Here is a 26580-nt window from a genome sequence, read left to right on the forward strand (position 1 = left end):
ACTGGTGGGGAGTGGTGAAGACAAACAGGGACTTTCTGATAATAATCTAGTTCTAGGACTGATAGAATTGACCAAAGGGAGAAAAATTAGGTAATTCATGTAAAAGAGAGGGTGATGAATCTTGAAACGAAAATGTGTATGTACATTCACCTATTGATAATTATTGCACCACTCCAGTTACTACTCTGGAAACCCAGGTGAAGTATAAAAAAACTGAGCCCCCACCTTACCCTCCAACCACTCTTGTATTCGTGAATACCCTATTTTTCAAACCTTTTCCGATTCCCCTCCTACACAGTCAGTGAAGTTATATCCATGGTCCTGTACCTACTGGTAGCCTTTCTGAACATTCTGAGAGGAACAGTAGGCTTTCTGACCAAGAAATGTGATTGGAGATAGCTGGTGATGGGACAGTTTGGCAGTCCAAAAAGGTAAAGCCTGGTTTCTGGGCTGACCCCAATAAGGGAAAACCAATGCATCCTAATCAGACAAAATTGTATAATGTGACAACTATAATAACCCCGGAAGAATTTGCCCCTTTCAACTATAAGAACCAAGAAGAATTTGCAGTTCAGTCTTGCCTAGGAGCAACTGCAGTGAGGCTTCCCTTGAAAAGCAGCCTTTCCAATTATAGGCGTACGTGGAAACATCACTTCACTGTGCAAAGAGATTTTTTTTTACTTCCATTCCCAAACTCTTACTCCAAAAAAGTGATACCAAAGGTTTCTTAATTAATAAGGTAACACACTGGCTGAGAACCATTCGCAAGTGTTCATCCATCATCAGAGAAGATAAATACAGGGCGATCGACTAACGATTCCTCATAACAAATAAGATGTTGTCAGAGTGGCGTTCAACAACAGTGAAACAGTGAAATAGTGACAGGATTAATGGCAACGGATGCCATTTCCAATGCTCCTACACTAACAGCCATTAGGTATAAACTACCAAACCATAAGCACCACTTCACAGAGTCCTTGGGGAAAACTCACCACTATAGGGAGGGACAGGATGAGGCCTCCTTTTAAATTCACAGCAAAATGGAAGCTGAACCTTCTCCATCTATAGGACCAGATCATATACCCATCAAGAAAATTAAAAGTGGTAACAAGGAGACTCCACAAGATGTTAGACAGATGAATGAATTTCCCCATATAAGTGGGGTTAACTTCCCAACCAATCTCAGAAATGTTGCTGAACATCTAACTATGTGGAATAATGTGGAAGGCAGTAGTAACCTTGCCTCCCAGGTGTATGAACATTCAAGACACCTTCTTTTGGAGAAGAGGATGATGTAGAAATGCTAATGCAGCAGCATAGGATCCAAACTAGTGGACCAAGAGTGGAGATCCTTCCTAGATGGGCATGATAAATGTATTTTTCAGGAAACGTGGGCTTTAGGGCCCACTTATCACTCATGGTTCTCATTTTTATATAAGGCACAATCTTGAATACTAAAAACGGGAAGAGTATAAGATGAAGCTGGTTACAATGGAACCCTGAAATTCTGCTAAATGTCAGAGGATTAGTAGAAGACATGATGAAGAGCACCCCTGTCCTCTGTGCTGTAGGGGGTTCTCCTATGATAATGGAACAGCATAACTCACTCATGAACAGTACGAGAGATCTATTATCCCAGAGTGCAAAGCAAAATGCTAAAAATTCCATTAAAGTAACATGGTGCAATAAGGCCTGTAGGAGAGCTAAGTGTCAGTTACTTTGTGCCTTGAGAAACAATAATAGAGCAGATATCCACCTAGCTAGGAAAGCTTATAATGACACCTTGTAAAAGGCTAAAAGAGATTGTGAGAATTCAATTTGGGATGACCTGATTGTTGCTGCCAAATCTAATAACAACAAATTGTCATAGGATATGGTTGCCCGTGGCTCAACTGTAGTGCCCAAACAACTTGAATACTTTGTCCAGCTAAAAGATTGGGTCGAATGAATGAATGAGATTTTTATAAAGCACACTAATGCCCATGGGCGGCTTGGTGCTAGAAACTGCCATGTTATTATATCTCCTCTTGGGAATATTAGTTAGAGAACATCCAGGTATTAAGCACTTTCCTGAAATGCATTTGATTGGTCTGAGATTTAATATGCAAAGGAAGATTGCTCCACAAATTTCCAGTGCTAAATGTAAAACCCCACGAAGCCCATATCACTTTAGGTATCACCAAATTTCTTGCAGATGTGTAGCGTGGTGTCCTATTAGGAGCATACCACTGGAATCTAAGCTGAGTATATTCTGAGTATTTTCAGTACCACAATCGTGTAAAACCTTATGAGCAATACACAGAGCCTTAAAAGCAATCAATTTATTTACAGGCAGCCAGTGTAGCATTGCTAATGCATGTGAAATTCACTGGAACCTAGGGACAGGGCTGGATTTTGGGCAGTGCGACCGATGCGCCTGCACTGGGTGCTGACCTGGAGGGGGGGGGCACAGACTTCAGGGGGTGGGGGGTACTGTGTTTAGCAATAACCTAAGATTTGAAAGCGCCTGGTGCAGAGTTCATTGTGTGTCCAGCTTTCAGGTAGCAAAAAAAATGCCAAGATATGTCATAGCCCACGGAGGTGCAACCAGGAAGAACACTGCCTCATAATATCAAAGCGATCCACACCCGAACTACAAGTCCCATGATGCTCGTTGCCGCGACGCTGGTGATGTCAGGACGCCTACGATTCCGAGCGTATGAAGGAGAGCAATGGCGGCCAGAAGTTGCCGATTAATCGTCCGGAGAGAGTTGCTGTTTTCGAGGCTGGTAAGGGTGCTCTGCACCAACCCAGTTTTTCCCCGTAATTTGGTGGTAGTGACAGCGCGGATCTCTCCGCTTCTAGTGGTGGCATTTTGGGGGTCTTGGCTGGCGCTTCCGAGACTCCGTGTTAGACCAATCGGTGAATGACAGTAAGGCATCCAAGGAACTCCGGAACACTTCCCTGGATAATAACCCCCTCCTAAATAGAAGAGGAGGACGTAGTCTTCATAGAAAGCTCTGTGGTAGAGCTCAAGTCCTGAAGTCAAATCAGGCTTCGGGAATAATGAAATAGAGGTCTTTCCCTGTTGGCGAGCGCTCGGCTGCTCATGCAGGGAAGACGACGGCGACATCGTCGAATTTCTTACTCACAGTTTTGAACATCTTTCCCTGTTGGCGAGCATTCCACATAGCTCTTGCGGGGAAAAATCTTTTACTTGTCCCTAGGCGAGGCCGGCTGGCCTCTGCTCTGGGTTGATGCATGCTAAGAAAAGGGTCTTACCTAGCTGAAGATACAGGAATACAATACCGCTATAAACTGCTGATATATTTCAGGAACAATTAACGTATTCCAATGGTATAAAACCGGCTATAACGCTGTGGTATCGAGAGTCATTGTTTATAAATCGCACAGACTGGAAACTGGTTTGATCAGGTGTGGTTCCTGAAGATAAGGAGAAGTTCACTGCATAATGAACAGTTAATGCTTATGAAATGTGAACCATTGCTTTATTGCTGCCTGCTTACTCTTTGTTGCATACCTATTCTCAAACAGAGGGACAGCGAGTGAGCAGAACCTCGGCTCTTCCATCCCCTGTTCCTTCCTACCTTAAGGTAGCTCGAGGTGGGTAGCCCAGATAAGAGATGTGTTACAGTCTAGGGGAGATAAATGTTACCCTAGTAATTGCTTTGCCCTTTCCTTTACAGAACCACAACATATAAGCAAGGGTGTGACCCTATCTGACGTATCAGCAGAGTGGTTATTTTCTTTTACAGGTATGAGGCAGGATGAGTTAGGCCTTCGTTATACAGGAGTCAGGGGAGGATAGAACGCTCAAAGTAGCCATCTGTGTTGTTATTCTTTGTATTATTGTCGTTTCAGATCTCCCTCCCCGCTGTCCCCTTCCTACCCTTCCCTCACTTGACCACTCCATGGAGACTGTGTAACACTATCAGACCGTGGTGGTGTCGAGAGGTGGACATTATATACAACGTGCGATCCTGAGGATTCCTGGCCGCAACAAGATAACTCTTGTGATTAACAGTCCTGCTAGAGAGAGAAATCAAAGTTTTGTCTAGTAGCAGTTTTGACTCGCCAGAAAGTAGCGCAGAGGATTAATATGCATGCTGAAATGAACAGATCTGTATTTTATGTGGATAGCTGAGTGGATTAGTAAAGCCAGCCTTTACCAGCGCTTTACACAAATTAAATGTATGTGAAAGAGGTGCTATGGAGGGATGAGGGACACATTTACCAGGTGGTAGTGAGAGAATCCTGGGAGGAGGTCATGGGGGAGGAGGGGTGCCAAAAAAAGTTGCTGTACCAGGCACCACAAGCGCTAAAGGCAGCCCTGCTTAGGGATGCTCAGAAGACACCTGACAACTGCATTGTGAAGAATTTGGAGTTTATTTATTAATTGCTGCCACAGATTGACATGAAGAGCATTGCAACAGTAAATCCTTGATAGTAATAGGGCAACAATTACTGTTTTCTGCAAGTCAAAAGGAATACAAGGAAAGACTTTATGCAATATTCTCAAGATGCAGAAGCAGGTTGAGGTGACATGATTGATTTGATCTGAAAAAGCCAGCTTATCATCAAACAGCACTCCACCAAATGGGGGACCAGAAGAAAATATCATTACCAAACAGAAGAACTTCTGTTTTTCCAGAATTAAGTTTAAGGCAGATAATTTTTATCCATTTTACAATTTCCAGCATACAGATATGAAACCTATGCGCTACCTCTCGAATGTCACTTGAAATGAACACATCAATTTGTGTATCATCTGCGTATGATACTATTGAAAACCCAGAAGAGTGAATCAGTCTAGCCAGAGGTGTAACATACCCATTAAACAATGTAGGACCAAGCGATGATAGCTGTGGGACTCCACAGGGGAGAGAGAAAGGCTTTGAGGCCATTTTAGCAGTTTATATAAACTAGAAAATGCCATGTTGAGAGAAGTTCTGGATCCCCAACTAAAAGATAAAATTGATAAAAGCCCTACATTGTCTTTCTCAATACAAGACACTTATGCTGCTGTAAGTGGGATCAAGAACAGTAAGGCTTCATGACCGGATAGGGTCCCACAAGACCATTATCTTTCAAACCATGATGTCTGGGTACCCTATTTAAATCGCATCTTCAATCTTATTTTGAAAGAGGCAAGTATACTACCGTCCTGGAGCACTACAGAGATCATGCCAATCTTCAAGAAGGGCTCTTGCGAATCCCCAATTAATTATAGACCTATTTGTCTTATAGATAGACTGCAGAAGGTAGTCTGTAGACAGCTATTGAGCAAATTGCAGGATTGGTGTACAGAGAAATATATCTTGTTTCCACTGCAGGCATGGTTCAGATCTAGGACGAAGTTTTTCATTTTTATAACATCTTTTGGAAGACTAGGTTGATCAACGGGCACTACTTGTATCTAGCCTTCGTTAATTTATGCTCAGCTTTTGATCTGATTCCAAGAAACAAGCATTGAGCAGTCCTGAATGACATGGGTCTCCCCTCAAACCTCCTGTCAATTTTGATAAGATTACACCCTAGTAATTATGAAATCCAGAGGGGAGTCAGACAGGGGTGAGTTCTAGCGCCAATGCATTTTTCCCTGTATATCAATGATGTGGTGAACTGGTTGGATGTGACTCACCAAAACTAGGAGGACAGAGGATCTCTTCCCTCCTATTTACGGACACACTTTCTATTGTACAAAACACCCCTAGGGCTACATCAGCTTTTAAATGCTTTTCAGATCTTTTGAAAAGAGAGGGGGGTAGGACTCAATACTAACAAGACCAAATATTGATTTTAGTCCCCGTAGCACGAGAATAGGGTCTGAAGAAATAAAGTATGTCCTGAACTTTGACTACAAGGGATTAAAGCTGTCAGATAATTTATCTTGGATTGTGCAGCTATGGAAAAGTCAAAATTAGCTTGCATAAGTATTGTTCGAGTATTATAAAATTGCATAAGGTCTCTATTTCAAGGGCAATTTCACCAGCCCTGGAAAGTTTTAATATGAGGGCTTTAGGGGTTGCTTGATATGGCTCAGAAATATTGGACTACTTGAATTGTGACATCCTATCCGTAACTGAGAATAGAGTTCTTAGATCTCTCTTAGCCCTTCCCCAGACCACCCCCACTTGCCCCATTATATTGAGACTTGGGTCACAATCCTATTGCACAGAAGGTCCATAGTAGACCAGTTTTATATTGGCATCACCTTTGTCCAACTGAGGAGCTCACCTCTCATAGAGGAAGCCTAAGATAACTTCTCTGTTGTACTGACAGTGTTAAGATACTTTGGTTGACGTGTTATTTCATTTATGTTGAATAGGATGGGAATGAAACGTTTTGGTTGTATCCAGAAGAGATGAGTACATTACCAGGTCATCTATCAAAGAGAAGTATTAGACCCTTGTGAAGTAGGAAAGTCTACAGAACTGTAAAAGTGGAAGTATTGGGGACAACATTTTGATTAAAATGGCATCTTCATTTGAACGATATATGTTTTATGCTTCACCTCCTTTAGTTAAGAAACTACACCTCCAATTTAGATATGGTACTCTGAATACTAAAAGCCCTGCTTGATTATATATGAGATGGAGACGGGGGCCCACCTAATCCACTTCTGCAATTGATATGCTCCCCAATGGAAACAACGGATAATTACACTGTGTAGAAGCTTTTGTTGTCAACAGTTTAAAATGTACTAACAATTCTTAGAATGGACACTAGCATTTTAATTGTATGGTGAATCTGTTTGGCTGCTTAAAGCATAGTTTTGAACTGAAAAACCCTTTGATGACTTTTTATTCTTTTGCTGTTTTAAAGCTGAATGACTTGCACATTAAAGACGTGTGAATCTTTTATAGTCTACTATGGATGAATAGTTGTATTCTGTTTTCAAGGAAAGAATTTTCTGAAATAAACTATTTTGATGAATAATCAGATCTGAAAGAGTGACACATTTCAGCAGCCTCGATTATCCATACTTTCAAAAAGTAGATTAAGAAGTACTTTCAGAAGATTTGTATGTATCTTCAGAACTATAGCCTTGTCATGTGCTTCTCCTCCAGATGCAGAGATTATTCAATGACTGCTTCAGAATTCTTATGTGACCTCTTTATTGAAATTCACTTTATATCAGTATAGAGACTGGTGGAGTTATGCTCTTGAAGCACATAATAGGATGTACAAGGGTTAGTTCATAGATGACACCTTGGGATCATATTTAGTGTTTTGCTAGTTTGATCCTCATGATACTCTAAAAGCAAGCTCCAATAGTAGGTCACATGGGCCTTTCAAAGCATACCCAGGTATTTAACTTGTTGACATTACATATGTGTTACTATTCATGGTCAATCCCATTACTGGGGGGAGCAGGAGCAACTGACATGTTCTTGCAGTAGATATATTTTGTCTGGCAAAATCAAACACGAATAGACAACCTTCAAAATTATCACTATAGCCCTATACTGTTTGCCTGTGCTGTGAGAGTCCTTCCATAACTTTAAATACTTGGTGCATAGAAAATCACCATATACCTACACTGTTGAACCCATCCATTCTTTGAGTGCCTAGTGCTCTTCACATTCTTACTATGTGAAAGCTGGTACCTCTTGCACCACTCATCCCTGCAATGTGAACTGATAACTGATTTACTGCTGATCTTGTTATATCAAACTTTCAATTCCGCTGTGTGTGATTTACTGGAGGTAACAGGAAGGCTTGTTGGCCCCCAAGGACACTCTAGAGCCAAGCGAACTTCATCCCCCCACCAGCAGTGCGTCAGGAGGCGCATTTGCAGAGTGGTGGAGAAAGGGGGCAATGCATCCGAAGTCTTCTTAGCAATCGTGCTCTGTGAGACTTACTGGAGGTAGCAGAACGACATGTTGGCCCCACAGGATACTCGACATCCAAGGGAACGTCAGCCCCCCAACCAGCAGTGCACCAGGAGGCACGTTTGCAGAGTGGTGGAGAAAGGGGGCCTGGACTCTGAAGACTTCTCATCAATCCCCCTCTGTGGGACTTCCTGGAGGTAACAGGAGGGCCTGTTGGTCCCCAAGGACCCTCTGGAGCCAAGGGGACTTCATCTCCCAACCAACAGTGCATCTGGATGCACATTTGCAGAGTGGTGGAGAAAGGGGGTGTAGCCTCCAAAGTCCTCTCAGCAATGAGGCTGTAAGGGGCTTACTGGAGGTAACAAGAGGGCTTGTTGGCCGCCAAGGACCCTCTGCATCCAAAGGGACTCGTCATCCTTCAACCAGCAGTGCTCCAGGAGGCGCATTTGCAGAGTGGTGAAAATAGGGGCTGTGGCCTCGGTAGACCTCTCAGCAATCCCACTGCTTGGGACTTACTGAAGGTAACAGGAGGGCTTGTTGGCCCCCAAGTACCCTCTGCAGCCAAGGGGACTTAGTCCCCTAACCAGTTGTGCACCACGAGGCACGTTTGCAGAATTTATTCAGGGAGGGGGACCGCATGGCCCCCCTTCCTTGGGCCAATATCAGCCCCAGGAACCCCATACCCTGGGGTCAGCCCTATCTTGAAAGGGGGAAGGCCTGGGGCCCTCCCTCGTGTGCCGATTACGGACCCATTGACCCCATGGCCCGGACTCCTTTTCATATCTATTAAAAAAATATATATATAAGGGGAAGGGGGCCATCCCGGGCTGATTTTGGCACCAAGGGCCCCATTCCCGGGCTCGGCCTCAATTGTGGGTCCCCTGGTGCCTCAATTCTGGGTGCCCTAGTCCCACACAGGTAGCACCCACTCTGTTGGGGACCGCAGGGGAGCCTCAAGGCCCCTGCCATCCCTGCCGGATCCCAACCTCCTCCGGGGAGCCCGCATTGCTTTTACAGAGAGGGAGCTCCTTTCTCCACCACTCTGCAAATTAGCCTCCTGGCAGACTACAGGATGGGGGACTTTGGGGGCTAAGAAGTCCTCCTGGTAACTCCTGTAAGTCCTTCACAGCAGAATTCCTGAGCAATTGTCGGAGGCCCAGCACCCTTTCTCCACCACTCTGCAAAAGTGACTACTATTTAAAGAAGCATTTGCAATGTAATAGGTTTCGCATTTGCGAGAGTTAGCGCTATTGGCATTGTAAATGTAAAAGTGTTTTAATAATGTTTCTTGGAGTAGAGTGGATGTAGGTTGTGTGTAGTGGCATTATGTGGTATGTTGTGCAGTGAAATTATGTGGATAGAACGTATGTGGTATTTAGTGTGTAGGAATTATGTAGAGTGGGATTAAGTGTTATGGAGAGTAATTATGTGGTATGATAGTCTGTGTTGTGGAGTTGTAACCTCAGGTTTAGTCTTCCTCGTTTCCATAGAAGCTAAACTATAAACTCAATGAGACAAAAAAATGAATGAACGACTGAGGAGCACTTCTGGACCTAGTCAGAGGTATGAGCAGGGCCACTGAAAATATGTGACTGTTTGGCTGCACCGACTTTTTTACTGCATTTGCCATATAATCAATCATCTGCTGCATAATCTGCAGATTTGAACAAAAAAAAATTTTTCTGGCTCAAACATTACCAAAAATGCAGCGACAAGTGTTACAGTGTGGTGGAAGGCCCTATGCAAACCTAGAATGGTCACCTGTTACTTATTGCTAAATGTGGATATTAAATTGGTACTAATGGTGTGTAAACCACTCTTGCTTCTTTCTGCACCTCTCTTGCCTCTTTCTGCATTTCTGTTGCTTCTTTCTGCAACCCTCATGCTTCTTTCACACCACTCTTCCCTTTTTCTGCACCCCTCTTTCTGCACCTCTCTTGTTTCTTTCTGTATCCCTCTTGCATCCTTCTCCACCCCACTTCCCCCTTACGACATCTCTGTTGCTTCTTTATGCACTCCTCTTACTTGTTTCTTCACCTCTCTTGCGTCTTTCTGCACCTCTTGCATCTTCTGTACCTCTGTTGGTTCTTTCTGCACTTATCTTGGTCTTTCCGCACCCTTCACGCCTCTTTCAGCACCTCTGTTGCTTCTTTCTGAACTTCTCTTCCTTCTTTCTGCACCTCACCTGCCTCTTTCTGTACCTCTTCTACCTTTTTCTGTACTGCTCTTGCTTCTTTTTGCACCTCTGTTGGTTCTTTCTGTACTGCTCTTGCTTCTTTCTGCTCCTCACTTGCCTCTTTCTACACTTCTGTTGCTTCTTTCGACATCTCTGTTGTTTCTTTCAGCAATTCTCTTGCCTCTTTCTGCACTTCTCTTGCTTGTTTCTGCACCCCTCCTGCCTCTTTCTGTACCTCTCTTGCCTCTTTCTGCACATCTGCTACCTCTTTCGGCACCTCTCTTCATTCTTTCTGTACCTCACTTGCTTCTTTCTGTACCCCTCCTGCCTCTTTCTGTACCTCTTTTGCCTCTTTGTGCACCTCTCCTTCCTCTTTCTGAACCCCTCTTGCCTTTTTTTGCACCTCTGTTACTTCTTTCAGCAATTCTCTTGCTTGTTTCTGCACTTCTCTTGCTTGTTTCTGCACCTCTCTTGCGTTTTTCTGAACCTCTGTTGTCTTTCTGCAGCTCACTTGCTTTTTTATGCACCCTCCTGCCTCTTTCTGCACTTCTCTTGCTTCTTTCTACACCTCTCTTGCCTCTTTCTATTGCTCTCTTGCCTCTGTGCATTTTTCTTCCCTGTTTCGGCACTTCCCTTACCTCTTTCTGAACCTCTCTTGCCTCTTTCTGAACTGCTCTTGCTTCTTTCTGTACCTCTCTTGCTTCTTTCTGCACCTCTCTTGCTTCTTTCTGCACCCTTCTTCCCTTTTTTGCATCTCTCTCGCCTTTCTGCTGTTCTCTTGCCATTTTCTGCACCTCTCTTGCCTCTTTCTGCATCTCACTTGCCTTTCTGCACTTCTCTTGCTTCTTTCCACACCTCTGTTGCTTCTTTCAGCAATTCTCTTGCCTCTTTCTGCACTTCTTTTGCTTGTTTCTGCACCTCTATTGCGTCTGTATACACCTCTATTGCTTCTTTCTACACCTCACTTGCTTCTTTCTGCACCCCTGTTCCCTCTTTCTGCACCTTTCCTGCTGTTTCTGCACCTCTTTTGCCTCTTTCTGTACCTCTGTTGGTTCTTTCTGCACTTCTCTTGCTCTTTCTGTACCCTTCGCGCCTCTTTCAGCACCTCTGTTGCTGCTTTCTGCACTTCTCTTCCTTCTTTCTGCCCGCTCCTGCCTCTTTATGTACCTCTCTTGCCTCTTTGTGCACCTTTTCTACCTTTTACTGTACTGCTCTCGCTTCTTTTTTGCACCTGTTGGATCTTTCTGTACTGCTCTTGCTTCTTTCTGCACCTCACTTGCCTCTTTCTGCACTTTTCTTGCTTCTTACTATACCTCTATTGCTTCTTCCAGCAATTTGTTTGCCTCTTTCTGTACTTCTCTTCCTTCTTTCTGTACCCTCATGCCTCTTTCTGTGCCTATCTTGCCTCTTTGTGCACCTCGCCTACCTCTTTCTGCACTCCTCTTGCCTCTTTATGCACCTCTCTTGCCTGTTTTGGCACCTCTGTTGCTTCTTTCTGCACTACACTTGCCTCTTTCTGTACCCCTGACTTAGAGGTAGTTTTAATCTCCCTGCCCTATTATATACTAGGGCCTTACACGGTAGGTTAGGCCAATGAAAGGGGCACCCCAACCCATAGTGTACCCCAGTGTATGTAGGTGTTTTCACTGTATTCTAAGTGTCTTTCAACATAGCACTGGCTCCGGGCCTGGTAAGTCAGAGTCAGTTACCACCAGTACCAGTCAGCAAAAAGTAGGGGGCACAGGATGACTTTGCAACAAGGCATCTTTCTGCACCTCTGTTGGTTCTTGCTGCACCTTTCTTCGTCTTTCTGGACTTCTGTTGCCTCTTTCTGCATTTTTCTTGCTTCTTTCTGCGCTTTTCTTCCTCTTTCCGCACATGTCCTACCTCTGTAGGCATAGTTAGAAATTAGCATTTAAAAAACCTTTGTAATTCACTGAAAAAAAGCATAGGTTTCAGGGGCGTTATAGTTAGGAATTAGCATTTAAAAAACCTTAGAAAATCACTGAAAAAAACATTGGTTTGAGGGACGTTATAGTTAGAAATTAGCATTTAAAAAACCTTTGAAATTCACTGAAAAAAACCACAGGTTTCAGGGATGTTATAGTTACTTGGACTTTTCACTCGTACAAAACCAGAGAAATTTGGCCGTTATAGTAAGTTGAGCTAACTATAACTTGCGCCGCAGCAATGGACTGCTGATGACATCACATATTACATCATTCATGACATGGTCAGTGATATCACCAATGACATCACTGAATACATCTCAAATGACATCACTGATGACATCATCCACATGATAATCTGATGCACCTCCTCACACCCTAATATAACCTTTGATACACCCATTCTAAAATACAGACTACCATTTTTGAAAGACACACCATTACCAGTTACTATATACCCACTCACTGATTCCTAGGTCTACACACACATCCACTCATTCAGTCACTCATACATGCAGTCACTCATCAATACAGCACTATCATATGCACTCATACACCTATACAGACACTCACACACTGCCACTCATCCATAGAGTTACTCACACACCTAGTCAGTCATGCAAAGAAATCAACCACACTCCCATTTACTCACCTATACAGTTATACACACACCAAGTCACTTATTCATACAGATACTAACACATAATTACTCTCTTATACAATCACTGATACAGGCACACACTCATCCATACAGCCATTCTCACAATCACTCACTCACATATAGTCATTTATATACTCCAACACTCACATATACTGCCTTTTACATATGTAGTTACTCACACATGTACCACTGAGACATCCATTCACTAACCAACACACCCATAGACAAACTCACCCAGCCATACAGGCCTTCACAGATTTACTCCCCCCACCCACACAGACACTCAGGCACCCATACAGATACTCAGACAACCAATCAATAACCCCTATAGACACTCATGTAGTTATTCACCAACCCATGCAGCCGCTTACACACCAACTGACAGACTGATACAGACATTCACACAGATTAGTCACTAACCCATGCATTCAGTAAGACACGTTTAATCACTTACTTATATAGTCAGTCACGCACCTACTAAATCATTCATTAAGACACTTATACACCCACTCATTGTTCAATACACCGTGGCATATACATATATAAAACATATTTAAACTTTACAGAGACACACAGTCAGTGGATGATGTCATCAGTGATGTAATCAGTGATGTCATTTGAGATGTCATCAGTGATGTCATCAGTGATGTCACTGACCATGCCATGAATGATGTAATATGTGACGTCATCAGCAATGCATCGTGGGGGTGCGAGTTATAGTTAGCTCAACTAACTATAACGGACGAATTTCTCTGGTTTTGTACGAGTAAAATGTCCAACTAACTATAATGTCCCTGAAACCTGTGTTTTTTTCAGTGAATATATATATATATATATACACACATATACCTCATGGGCATGGTTTCCTTACATACTGAAAATATGAATAATGGAACTGAACACATGAATTTCTTGAAATAAATGTCAAAAATGTCACTAAAATCAATGGAGGTGTGAAAGCCAGAGTTTATGTGCTTTACGCAAAAACAGCCACAAGAAGCCACTTTTGCAACCAAAGGAAAAAGTTACTAGGACCCTGTTTGCCACACATAGGCCAGGAGGTCAGTAGCAGAGTAAGCGCCTGATTTAGATCTTGGAGGACGGGTTACTCTGTCACAATGGTGACGAATATTCCGTCTGCTGAAATATAAATCCCATTATATCCTAAGGGATTTAGATTTCGGCAGACAGAGAACTCCGTCTTCTTGCTACAGCCAACAGTACCAATTTCCTGAAAATGCTGGAACAATCTCTCCTGGTTTCTATCACAGCTCCCAGGCTTCCAGGGAAGGCTTCTAAGGTCCAGGTCTCTGTCCAGCTATAGCTCCAACAGGATCCAGTGCAGTCCACCCTCAACTCTGCTGTTGGTTTTTCCACACATGATCTACACCCTTCTTTGATCTTTTGAGTCCCTGAGATAATGAAGGGGGATCAGGTAACTCACTCTTTGAGAGCACTTCCTGGCCTTGGGTAAAAATAGAGAGCGAGTCACACCTTAGTCTGTTTCACATCCAGAGACAGAAAGGAAGCAGCAGAATTCATCTTCTACTGCTATTCTAGTCTAAACCAAGGTCCAGGAATGTTCTGAGGAGCTGGTGGAATGAGGCAGTGTGTTATCCAGTGCATTAGTCGATGATTGATCACATCCCAAACCCAGTCACTGCAGAATTTCGGTAAAACCAAATCATATTTTTCAGGGCTTCCTGTCCTGCTTGTCTTTAAATATCCCCACAGGGCTCTATCCAAAATGGCAAATGACAGGTTACTCTCTAAGGAACTCTAAGTCCCCACCCAGCTCCAGCCCTATAGAAATGAGAACCCCCCCCCCCCCCATCCCCCCCTTCGTATCGGTGATCAGATTTCCCTTGTGTTGCAGGCAGAGAAAAATATCTGATTGGAGTCATTGGATAAAAGAAAAAAAATTGTCACTATCATCTCCTTTTTGCATATTCATGTGAAAAGGAAGATTATTGCTCCGATACTTTGTGAAGACATGCTTTCAAACCCTCTGTAATAACATATTCCAGCTATATTTTTCAGTGCTTGCACCACCAGAGTTATACTGCCATTCGAAATAAGTGCATTGTTTTCTGGCAACAAATCCCTCCACACCTAACAGGGATGCTAATTGGTGCAACTGGACAGATGGTAATGTATAAAAGCAGGTTTTTCTATGTGGCAGAGTATTTTCTATAACATTTATTACAGCAGCGCTTTAAGTGCTGTCAGCCAGGACATACTGAAGTACCATTAACCTTGAGCCATACATGTGAATTGAGTAAATATACATTACAGCACAAAAGGGATAAATCACTTTTATGGGACTGGCGCATGTATTGCCCAGCAAACCAATTGCCTTACTAAAAAAGTTAAATAGGCGAATTGGTTATAAGCATTGTTACTTCATGTTTGTAGGGAAAGAGTATAGGCTATGTAACACTGAATGGCAGCCACTGGGCACACAGCCTTATGCCGTAAAAATCAGATCATAAAGGAGGCAAACGATCCAGGACAACCATATAGGAAAGGCAACATTACCACGTAATTGTAATACTTTCCTGTCTATCCATGCTGTTACTGCAGCACCAACGACTGTTCCCACAATCATTTACTTTCATCGATCTTAACCACTCCATCCAACTTCTGTGTTGTGTAGAAAACTAAATGACCGATTATGAGTTTGGCAAGAGGACTGCCAGCCTGCGGAGGTGGCAGTCAGGAACACGCTGCCAATCAGGTGCCATTCCAACTGGTGCATTAAGACATCACCACAAGCCTGGCGGTGTGTCGGCGGTGCAGCCACGGCATGCTTCGGCTGTACGAGAGAGCCTGAAGCCAATGTTGGCCGCACTGCTGTGTCTCCAGCAAGTCGGTGCACTGTTTCCATGCACCATGTTGTGCATGGCTAACAGTATGCCCATCGGGGGCACAACATGGGCCCCAACCACAATCCACATGGGATTATTCACCCTTTTTGCTGCCCTTTACCTGCCTTTCAGCTGACCTCTTCATGGCAGTGTACCCGCCATTAAAAGGTCAGTGGAAAAGCGGGCTATAATTCACACGGTGGTGCCCATGCCGGCTCCGCCACCATTGACCGCTGCTGTCCCCAACGCAGGAGCTCAGATCTTGGCAGTGGCGACCGTCTGGAGGTGGTCTCCCTGCCCGCACTGTAATACGGTGGTCAAACCACCAGGTATACAGGTGGTTGGACTGCCAAAAAGCAACGTCGGTTCCTGGACCGCCAGGGTCATAATCAGACCCTTAATTTCTTGTACTGTATTTCTGTATGAAATGTTATGGCAACTGTCAAATGCATTTTTGCTTTCCTATTTTTAAATGTAATGTCAGGCATTGTGACTGGAAAAAGACTGTTGATTTTTTCAAGGACAAACAACCTAGTGTCAACGCCCAAAGCATGTAGCTGAAAGCTTGATGGTTCAGGTAAAATTAAAATAAATGTTGACGAAAGTGCTGTAAAACAGGAGTTCCAATGGAGAAATCCCCGGCACAAGTATGTGAGTTAAAGAAAGATCAAATGTTGTGGAACAGGGTAAATGTTGTGATCAATTGTGGAATGCCTTATAAGCCAGCTTTAGAATCTAATCTAAACCTGGATATTTAAAAAAAATCAGTAAAACCTTGAAATTCCTTAGTCCATTTGTATACCTCTCCTTGCTTTATATTGCCAATAATTGTAATAGAACAATTTTGTAAATATTATTAAAGATGAATTTGCGTTTTTTCCAATAACACATTTATTATATTACGAATAGCTTTGCTCTGATTGATGACAATTATCTCATAACATATCCGATGGATACATCTTTAGTGCCCAGTCAACATACGACTTAAATGAAGGTGGTTCTGAAAAAAAGAAAAAATATATATTTAGTTTAACATTACAAAAGTAATTTAATGTTTAAAATATTACATAAGGAACCAAAAACATATTAAGTAAAAAATGTATCTTTCTGTGTAAATTCTCATTATAAGGCAATTTTTTTTATCACATAGTAGCTGGGTTGTGGCAATTATAGAAGGACTGAAAAAGGAAAGAAGAGTGCGTATTATCCCAAAACTTGCATAGGAGCTCAATGTGAGTATTTTAGGTTCTGCATGCTGTTGTTTGATGGTCGAATTATTCAACAAAATTAATATAATGTTGTAACAACTAAATATTATCTGTAACTTTACTATGTAAAGCAAGTATAGAACATGTAAAAAATACTTTTGTTAGACTCACATTAATCATAAATAATTTACTAAAAATTAACCCATGGGTTATACCTTGATCCAAAATAAAATATGAAAACTGCATTTTCACGGATACATCTGCAATTCCCAAATAATTCAAGCTATAAAATAAGTAATTTGTCAAAAAGGAAACGTTGCCAATAGGATGACTCTGAAATGTGTTTTTAATTCACTGTCCTGTATTCATAGCTTGTAGCATAATAGTAATTAGCTTCTCAAAGTTACAAATCAGAAGTGATATGTAGGATCAGCAAAATGCTACTCTCTACAATGCTGACCAACCCCCTGCCTGTGCACCACTGCAGCTCTCAAGTCGGAGGTTTATCAGAATAGTCAAGGCGAAAGCAAGAAGGGAAAATTGGTGCTGTGAATAGAACATGACCATTAAGGGGAATGGATTCATAAATATATATCCAACTTCATCCTAAGTATCTGTTAAATTTCTAAATCTAGGGGCAGATTTACAAGAAAGTGACGCACCTATATAGATGTGTCACTTTCCTTGCGACACTCTAAAAAATGCTTGCGCCACCATTGATGTGACGTATTTACAATACGGCGCACCATGGCGGAAGGATTGACAGATGCTTCAGAAATTCTGACGCATCTGTTGGGGCAAAAGTCACGCATTGCTGGAGTCGTGTCGCAAGCACGACACAACTCCAGCAATGCATTTTGTGGCCTATTCCCACTACACTGCGTCACTCCTTACGCCAGCTTTGACGCAGTGACGTCCTAAAAGTGACGCAGTGAAATCTTGTAGATTTCACAGCGTCACTTTTATGAGGCTTTCCTGCGTAGGAACGCCCCCCTGCATACATTATACCTGACGCAGGTATAATGTGACGCAGGGGTTTACAACGTGACGCATCTCCCTAGATGCGTCACTTTGTAAATAGGGGCATTGTTTGCACCGCCGTTGATACAAAAATAGTGACGCAATGGCGGCACAAAGAGGTGCAAGGGGCTTGTAAATCTGCCCCCTAGTAGGTAAAGAATACATAGTTAATACAGGGATGAGGGAAAGCATTGCTCAGAGCCATGTTTATATGTAGATGTTGCGAAGTTAATTAATTACTGAATATTTCTTTTTTTAAATCAAAGCATAATTTAACAGCTATTATATATTTAGAGTATGGAGAGGTGCCTCTGTTTTTTGATGATGACTTGGGAAGAAGATGCAAAAATATTTCCAGTTCTAAACTTTCATAAACACTTTTAAGGAAAGACTCTATGAGAGTGAAACACCAACTCATCTATATAAAAGAGGGGGCAAACACCTCCCGCATAGCAAGAAAGGTCAAAGAAGATTTACTTCACATGATGGAATGCCCTCCAAGGGATTTTGCACTAGAGCGATGATTTCAAACCATTAGTTATATTTTAGCCTAACACATCTCGTAACACATTCACCACGCTGGTCAAAAACACAGGTCAGGAAGACACATTTCTCCCAGGTCACAAATCATTTCCTAGTTTTGATAATTTAGGCATCAACAAACACTTAACCAAAATATTAACATTCACAGAAATGGCCCATTTCTTTTGATGGCACAATTTCAAGATTCTATTTTCCTAGACCTACACATGCATTTGTAACCGTAACGGACAAGAACACATTCGACTGGTTTACAAATCATTGTCCTCATCGGATTAGCTGACTTGCTCATTTTTGTACTTATTAATACTTTAGTGCATTTTTTATTTACACACTATTTTTCTCTACTCGTGGTCCAAATGCGTTATCATAAAAATGAAGCTTTAAGATGAATATTTACCCCTTACTTACACCACATAAATAGTGACATGGTACATTTTGGTGCAACTCTTGGACCTTTCTCAAACACTTTGATGTGCGTTCCGCAGCACATCGCCATTTAAAGACTCCTGTCCCGTTTGAACTGCAAGGGCCACTTAGTCCGGATGTTTTGTGCCATATGATATAAGGTCAGCTTTGGAGTACACATTTTTAGAAGCAAGCCACTTAGCTCTTCGCAGCTCAAAAGCAGAGATCAACATAGAGAGCAATATACGCGTACACAGGTTGAGAATTTCCTTACTGTTTGAATGCATCATAATCTGACTGGATTTATGACTGGGCAACTGGCAATATCAAATATTTACTCTGTTCAGTTAAATCTCAATAACACATATGCTTCTCCTATGACATATAACCTCTTTATTTAATTTAGGAAGCACTACCACAAAGAGCTGCCTGCTTCAAGAATATAAATTATAATCAATTGACAAATGTTCCCCTCTTAACTATGCTATTTACGACCACCAAATTCGGAAAATGAATGCCCCTTAGCGGCATTATACCAGAAGAATTCCAAAGTCATCTGTAGCATATAATGATGCCATTTTGGTGTCAAAAGGCGATTCCTACCTTTTCAGACAGTAGGCAAGTTAATTTCTCTGTCAAGAAGTTTTACAATTTAGTTCATACCACTCAGAGGAAAATTATGGAAACACGATTCCATAACATACAGAGACATTCAGATTGCCAGGCCTATATCAGACACAATGAAATTCAACAGCAAGGACCAATTTTATCAATACTAAGAATAGCAATTACCTAATTGAGATTCTCTGTGAATTGCAATTTGGAAACTGCTATTCCTAATGTACGAAACGCATAGAGTTTCATTTAGCGATACCTAGTGAGTCACACATCGACCTACCTCATGAATATTAATGAGGTAGGTCACAATTTGCGACCCATTAGGAATCGCTAAAATCACATGGATGGTGGCCTGCTGGGGTCAGCAGACCATCATTTTTGTGATTGCTTCTAAATAAAGCAATCATTTTTTTGTTCAAAATACTGCCCGTTTTCATTAAAGGAAAATGGGATTTGTGTATAAAAAAAATGAAAGTTTACTTTTCATATTTTAAGAGTAGGCGGTGGTCTGTGGGACCATGGCCCGCTCTTAAAAAACTTTTTCATAACCATTCATTCATTTGCAAATGGGTTACCACCTAATTGAAGTAGGCAGTAAAAAGCGAATGTTTAGAGACCACATTTTGGTTGCTAAACATTCTTGCATACCACTTCAGTTTGGTATTAGGAAGGGACGTCCTAAACAAGTCCCTTCCTAATACCCAATTTGTATGTATTTACAATTCTATATTGCGACTCTGTATTATGTTACCAAATCGCAATTTAGGAATGACGCACACAAAATGTATTTTTCCAGTCACAAATGGCCAGATTCCGTGAATCAGACTGTTTGCGACAAGAAAAATACATCTGGCTTTAAGCTATTAGAAAATGCAGGTTAGAGATTTATTTTGAATTTGTGTTGGTATGGCCATTTAAAAAGATGGTCACTCCTGTGGTACTTTATACTCTTTAGATGATGTTCATATCCATTTTAAGGATTTTTTTAGAGAAATCAATTATATTCAATAAAAAACTGAAAAGGCTAGGGATGCTATGGCAAAATGACAACTAACAAAATAATCAGATTGTAACTAACCTGTTGATCTTCGATGAACAAGTTACTTACCTTTGGTAACACTCTTTCTGGTAGATATATCTGTAGAGTCCTCCCCAGCCTTGGTACAAGTAAATGATCACGCATCACACAGAGCTCGGTATTACATGTCTTTATTCTTCAAGAGTGTTTAACTGTTAACTGCTCATACTACATCATGAATTTTCTTAACCACACCCAATCACTTATGTCACTATTCTGAGGTGTCAATCAGGGACCAAAGGGGTCCCACAATCTCTAATACACATCTCCCACTTCTTAAATAAAAAGTTCACAAAAATGCATATATACATCATAACTCCTCAATGAGTCATCGAGGTGCTTCAATCAATCTTCGAGATCTCGTTGCGTGAGGTTGCAGAGACATAGCCGAGGTATCTGAGGCAGACACTTGAACCACAGGCACTGATGCAGTCTTTGGGCTATCCTGACTTTCCGATGGTAGGGTCGTACTATGAATGACTGGAGTCACCGAACTTCAAGGAAAGTGTTTGAAATAAGAAGATTCTCTTGTGATGGATTTTCCAGGACAATGATCTTTCACCATGTGTCCTTTGCTAGTCACAACCCACAGTGGGTTAGCATCAAAAGGAGCATCAGACTTGCGTTTTAATTTCTGCATCACAATGACACGGTCTACTCTTTTTAACACACTACTAGGAGCACAGCGCCATCTATCCACATAGGCCTTCCTTTTGCATTTTTTGCGACGAATCAGTAGTGTGAAGTTTACCAATGTCAGTAGATCTTTCAGTGGTCCATTGTGGCAATTTGGTTCCCCTAGCTCTCCCAAACATTATGGTGGCAGGGCTTTCACCTGTGGTAGAATGAGGAGTTGATCTGTATGCATGAAGAGTAGAGTGTAGAACTGATTTGAGGTCAAGTCTTTCCAGTGCAGCGCAATGAACGGTCTTCTTGGGCGAGCTCATAAATCGCTTGACAAGGCCATTCGCCTGGGGCCAGAGAGTTGTGCTTTTCTGATGCTTGACATTTAGTGAGAAAATCTTTAAACTCTCAAGTATTAAAAGGTGGGTCATTGTCAGATTTCAAAATCAAAGGAACACCCCATGTTGCAAAAATACTTTCTAATCTCTCAATGACTCTGTGATAAGTAGTTGACACCAGATCTTCCATAAGGGAACAACTGGAGTATCCATTCACAAGTGGTCCAAAAAAAATCAATTGCAATCATCCATGCACGCTTTCAAAGATCAGACATATTTAATGGGTGCAGGGTTGTTCTGGATGACAAGCAGTTGCACAAATGACATGCCCTTAATTCTTTTTCAACTCTTTCATCAAGACGAGGGTACCACAACCAGTTCCGTATGACTCGTTTAGTAGCAATAACTCCACAGTGTCCCTCATGTGCCAGTTCAATGCCTTGTTGTATCAGGCTTTCAGACATAACAATCCTCAATCTTTGAAATATAATGCCTTCTGGGGTAACTGAATGTTCTTCCTGCACATTTTTGAATTTCTGGTATTCAAGGCCATCATGAAGTGGTCGAATATGTTTTCTCCAAGACTGATGTGTAATAATGTCTTTGAGTGGTATCAAATGTCAGTGCTCGTGGCAACAATGATTTGTTCCACTGATATGGCAGCAAGGTACTACATTTTGCGATGAAGTTAACATGAGAATCAGCTGCTTTAGAAGTGGTGCCATGACACAGTATTGGTACATGTGAGAAGTAGTCAGCAGGGTTTTGATCTTTTCCTAGATGATGCACAGTCGTATAATCTAACTCCTGCAGCCACAACCCCCACCTCTCCATGCGAGGGGCATCTTCGCTTTAGGATTGCCAAACGTGGTGAGTAATGCTTGGTGGTCGGTGACAACCGTGAAGTGCTTTCCAAATAGAAATACATGAAAATGCTCACAAGCCCACAAAACAGTGAGGCTTTTTTTCAGGTTGTGAATAAGCATGTTTAGTCGGTAACAAACTCCTGCTAGCATAGCCACAATGTGTCTTGGTGCATTAAGATGTCCATTGTGCTGGGAAAATATTTTATCTAACCCTTCTAGACTGGCATCAACAACAATCTCTGTTTTCATTTTCGGATCAAAGTATGCCAGTGGTACCATCCTGCCCAGCTCGGGTACATGAAAATGATCACAACACACATGGAGTTCAGTATTACATGTCTTTATTCTTCAGAGTGCAAACGTTAAATGCCCATACTACAGCAAGAACTTTCTTAACCACTCCCAATCACTTACGTCCCTATTCTACGGAGTCCGTCTGGGACCAGAGGGGTCCTGCTATCTCTAATACACACGACACTAAAATATCTAACCACAGACTCCTCACCTATTGAATACTCCCCAGGCGTCAAACTGGATCAGAACACTTTTTCAGCAGTAGCCCTGTCCACCTTTAGGTGGCGTATGGGGCTCTACACTGACCCTGTTCCGCACCGGAAATAACGTGCAGGGCTCATATAGACACCACTCCCATGCACTGCACTGGCGTAACAAAACTCGAGGGGGCCTCCCTGCAAGGCACCTGGAGGGGACCCTCTGGGCTCAATCAGGAGCTCTGCCGCCAGAGGGCTGTGCTGAGGGGGCCCCCTGGAGCTTGGGGCCCCCCGCACCGCGGGGGCTTGTGTTACGCCCCTCATGCACTGATGAAAGCAGCTTGAGAGGCAGTCAGCGCCCACAGACACCTAGCCACAGCAGTAAATTGGCTTTGAACAGTATGCCGATTCCTAGACTTGGGATCTTATTAATAAGTAGAACTCAAGTCACAGAACAGGGAGGATGGTACAGTCGATGAGGAATCTGCAGCTAGATAGAGCCTCTACCAGATAGAGCTTAACCGAATGTAATTAACTTGTTCTTCTGATAAAGACTTCTAACAGCAGATTCCTCACCTTTGAATAAATACGAGAGCAGTACCAAGTAGGAGGCAGGTCTGTGAATTAGCTGACACCAAAAGGTCCTATAGAACTGAGTGAGCGAAATGCCCCGCTCACCGAATCTGACTATCCAGACAGAAGTGCTTCATGCAGTGCATGCAGTGGTAGCAGCTTTGACATTGGTGGAATAAGCCCGCAGATGACCTGGAGGCTGCTTTTTAGCCAATGCATAGCAGATCTTGATGTAGAGTACGATCCAAAGGGTCGTACTCTACGCAGCCTTTCCTTTTTTCGCCCAATGAACTCAACCTAGAGCTGGACTTCTACCTGGATCAGAAGCTCAGCGCTCTTTTGGGGACTAAACAATGAAGTCTCTCCTCTTCAGAGGATTTGTCAGTATGGAACTGCGTCACTACTTTAGACAAGAAAGATTCTTGCGTCCACAGAACCAGTTTATCTGGGAAGAAGGTGGTTTATGGCAGACTGACACAGAGATCTTGCAGCTCGCTCACTCGCCACACTGTTATGCCCATGAACAACACAATCTTGTGATTAACAAGCCACAGAGGACACCTATGGATTGGCTCAAAAGGAGTATGCATCAAATATTTGAGGACTAGGCTAAGGTCTCACTGTGGCATGACGAAAGGCAAGGGAGGAAACAAGTGTTGGAGACCTTTCAAAAAAAGTATCACTATCAATGATTTAAACTTTGAGGGTTAGGACGGTAACCGCAAAAAGGGGTGTCCTCCTAATGCAGGGGTACCCTCACACTTGTAATCAAGCACCCTGCTCTCAGGACTGCAGAGCCTGACATAGGGGTGAATTGAAGGTTTTAATTGCAGTGACCTCAGATATAAGGAAACATATCTGCTGTAAGTGGTGCAAGCACCAACTCACAGTTTAAGTGGACTCTCATGGGTCGCACAATACATGCTGCAGCCCATGGGAGACCCCGAGTGTACCTAATGCCCTGGGTAACTTAGTGCCATATACTAGGGACTTACAAGAGTACACCAGTAGTCAATTGTGGATGTACAAAAGTACTTATCATGGTCAATGTAAGGAGAAAGCACAGTGACTGGGGTCCTGATTAGCAGTATCCCAGTCAGACTAGGTCAAAAACATACACATCCAATCAGAAAGTGGGGGTAACCATGAAAACAGATCCTACTTTCCTACACCACCTGTCCAATGTGGTGGTCTGCCAACCCAGCAAGAACTGTTGAATCCTGCCTCCAACTGAGTGGCTGTACTCCACTAAGGGCACACTAAAGAGATTTGGCAGTTGGGGCTGTGGGAGGCAGGGGAGAGCTTAACAGGACATTGGCCCAAAAGATTTGACGACAAGATTTTGCTACGCAGTCTCCTATGGCCTTTGGGTTCATCAACACACAGTCACCGAAGGCTTTAGAATCGAGGCTCGACCCCAGGTGAACCTGATGGTGATCTTTCACTGGGAGCGGCCTGTGCACGTAACAGTGGTGAGGGGGGTGGGGTGGGTGAGCAGTTGACGACGAGGTAAAGTTAAATAAAAAAGAAAAGAAATCCACTTACCTTGTGCTGGCCGAATCACCTCAAGACAGGCATTGTCACGCAGCTTTCATATCCCAAAAAATTACTAGTATCCTGTGTAAATTACATTAGCCTTTTTTCATTCTTTACATACTATGTCCCATAATTCCTGACCCTTTTATCCTGCACTGTGTCATACCAAGCTTAACCATGAGAAGGAAGAAGAGGGAGTGTGGAAGGGAATTAGACTGTGACAGGAGACACTCCTTACTTAACAAAGATGCAAGCAAATAATACTTCTTGAGCATCACTAATAAAGAAAAATAAATCATAGTAAAGCAAGTCACTGCAGTACCGATGTTTTTCCTATAATTACCACAAGCATTTATATGTTGTGAAAAGTTGGCCTGGTATATGCTGTCCACTAATTAAAGTGGGCACTTTCCACCAGTCCAAACGTCCCTTATTGATGATTAGGTTAAAGACAACCTTTATTGAGAGCTTTCCTAGTGGTAGCTTTTTTTTTTTTTTATAATTTGTTTATTTGCATTTTCCAAAGAAACGACATACAAAAGAGAAAACAAAGAAAAAGAAACAGTCGGTCAGGATCATAATTTACCTAATCTGTGGTAGCACAAGGAACACAATCCTAGTGGTAGCTATGGAGATCAGCCTTCAGGCTAAGTCTCAAAGGAATGTAAAGCAGCTTGGTTTACCAGATTATAACCTCCTGAATGACCAAATGAAAGGTGAACCACACAAGGAATATATTAAATATATGTATTTATTAGTAAATACTCTCACTAACCTCTTTATGAGATTAGGGAGCAAGGCACACAATATTAAAGCACTAGAACGACAGTAAATAGCACAATACACAGCAGGCTCCAGGGGGACATCGAAACATATACTAAGAAAGTGGTATAACAACCACGACTTGACTAGACACAGTGCCTAGAGCACGTAGAATCGCTGGGACCCCAAGGAACTACCCAAGGTAGTGTCACAGGGGACCCACGGAGGACAGGTGCAGTGTGAGAACACAGCCGCGAGCTCCGTACAACTCTATGGTAAAGTCGCAGTTGGAATTTTAAAGATTAAGGACACTTAGGAGAGGACTTCAAGCAAACCCTTTGGAACATAGAAGGTTCTAAGGCCAGCACCCTTGAGCGTACCGAGGTATCAGTGTTACCTATCCCAGGAGAGCCGGGTGCATAGGGGTCAAGTGGTGTCAGAAACGCTTGTTGATTTAAATGGCGTGATGCGAAGAAGTGTGGCTGCCGGGAAGATTAAAAGTGTTCGGTGTGATCCAAGCCTGGATCAGAGCTGAGAAGAACCTGAAAGCAGAGGGGACAGAATCTGGGTCACTTCACAGTGACCAGGGGCACGATAGACGAATGCCAACCGATGTCGGGTGTTTCAGGTGAGAAGAGGTGAAGCTTGACTCTGCAGCCATGGGGAACAGGAGACGTCGACGATGACCAAAGTCCAGAGGTGAGCTGTCCCACAAAGGATGTTGAGTACTGGGGGTTTAGTGTCTGGATTGTACACCAACAAGCCTTGGCAACTGCACCCCATGCGGTCAGAGGAAAGATGCTTCAGTGAGGACCAGAAAGGTCCTGAGGATTCTCCAAGCTATGGAGATTCAGGGCACGTCTGGAGCAACCAGGAAAGCCCACTGAAAGCTAAAGTTACCTTCACAGGGACCCACAGGCCAATGGACCAGGGATCACGAAGGGACCTCAAGAGGAATCACAAAATACCAGCCCACGGAACACTTGTGGAGTGTAGGCCGGAAATCTTAGGTGGAAACACTGCTCAGGGT

General features: G+C 42.7%; 1 protein-coding gene across 1 annotated transcript in view; it reads right to left on the minus strand.

Annotated features, from left to right (window-relative positions):
• Nucleotides 1–26580, minus strand: part of C9H14orf39 (chromosome 9 C14orf39 homolog) — a 1162755-nt gene that overhangs the window by 615300 nt on the left and 520875 nt on the right. Inside the window, exon 7 of the mRNA XM_085626171.1 lies at nt 16446–16488. Within this exon, the coding sequence (XP_085482297.1) occupies nt 16446–16488 (43 nt within the window). The remainder of the gene's footprint in view (nt 1–16445; nt 16489–26580) is intronic.

The sequence above is a fragment of the Triturus cristatus genome, chromosome 9, assembly GCF_964204655.1.
Source record: "Triturus cristatus chromosome 9, aTriCri1.1, whole genome shotgun sequence".
Taxonomy (NCBI): Eukaryota; Metazoa; Chordata; class Amphibia; order Caudata; family Salamandridae; genus Triturus; species Triturus cristatus.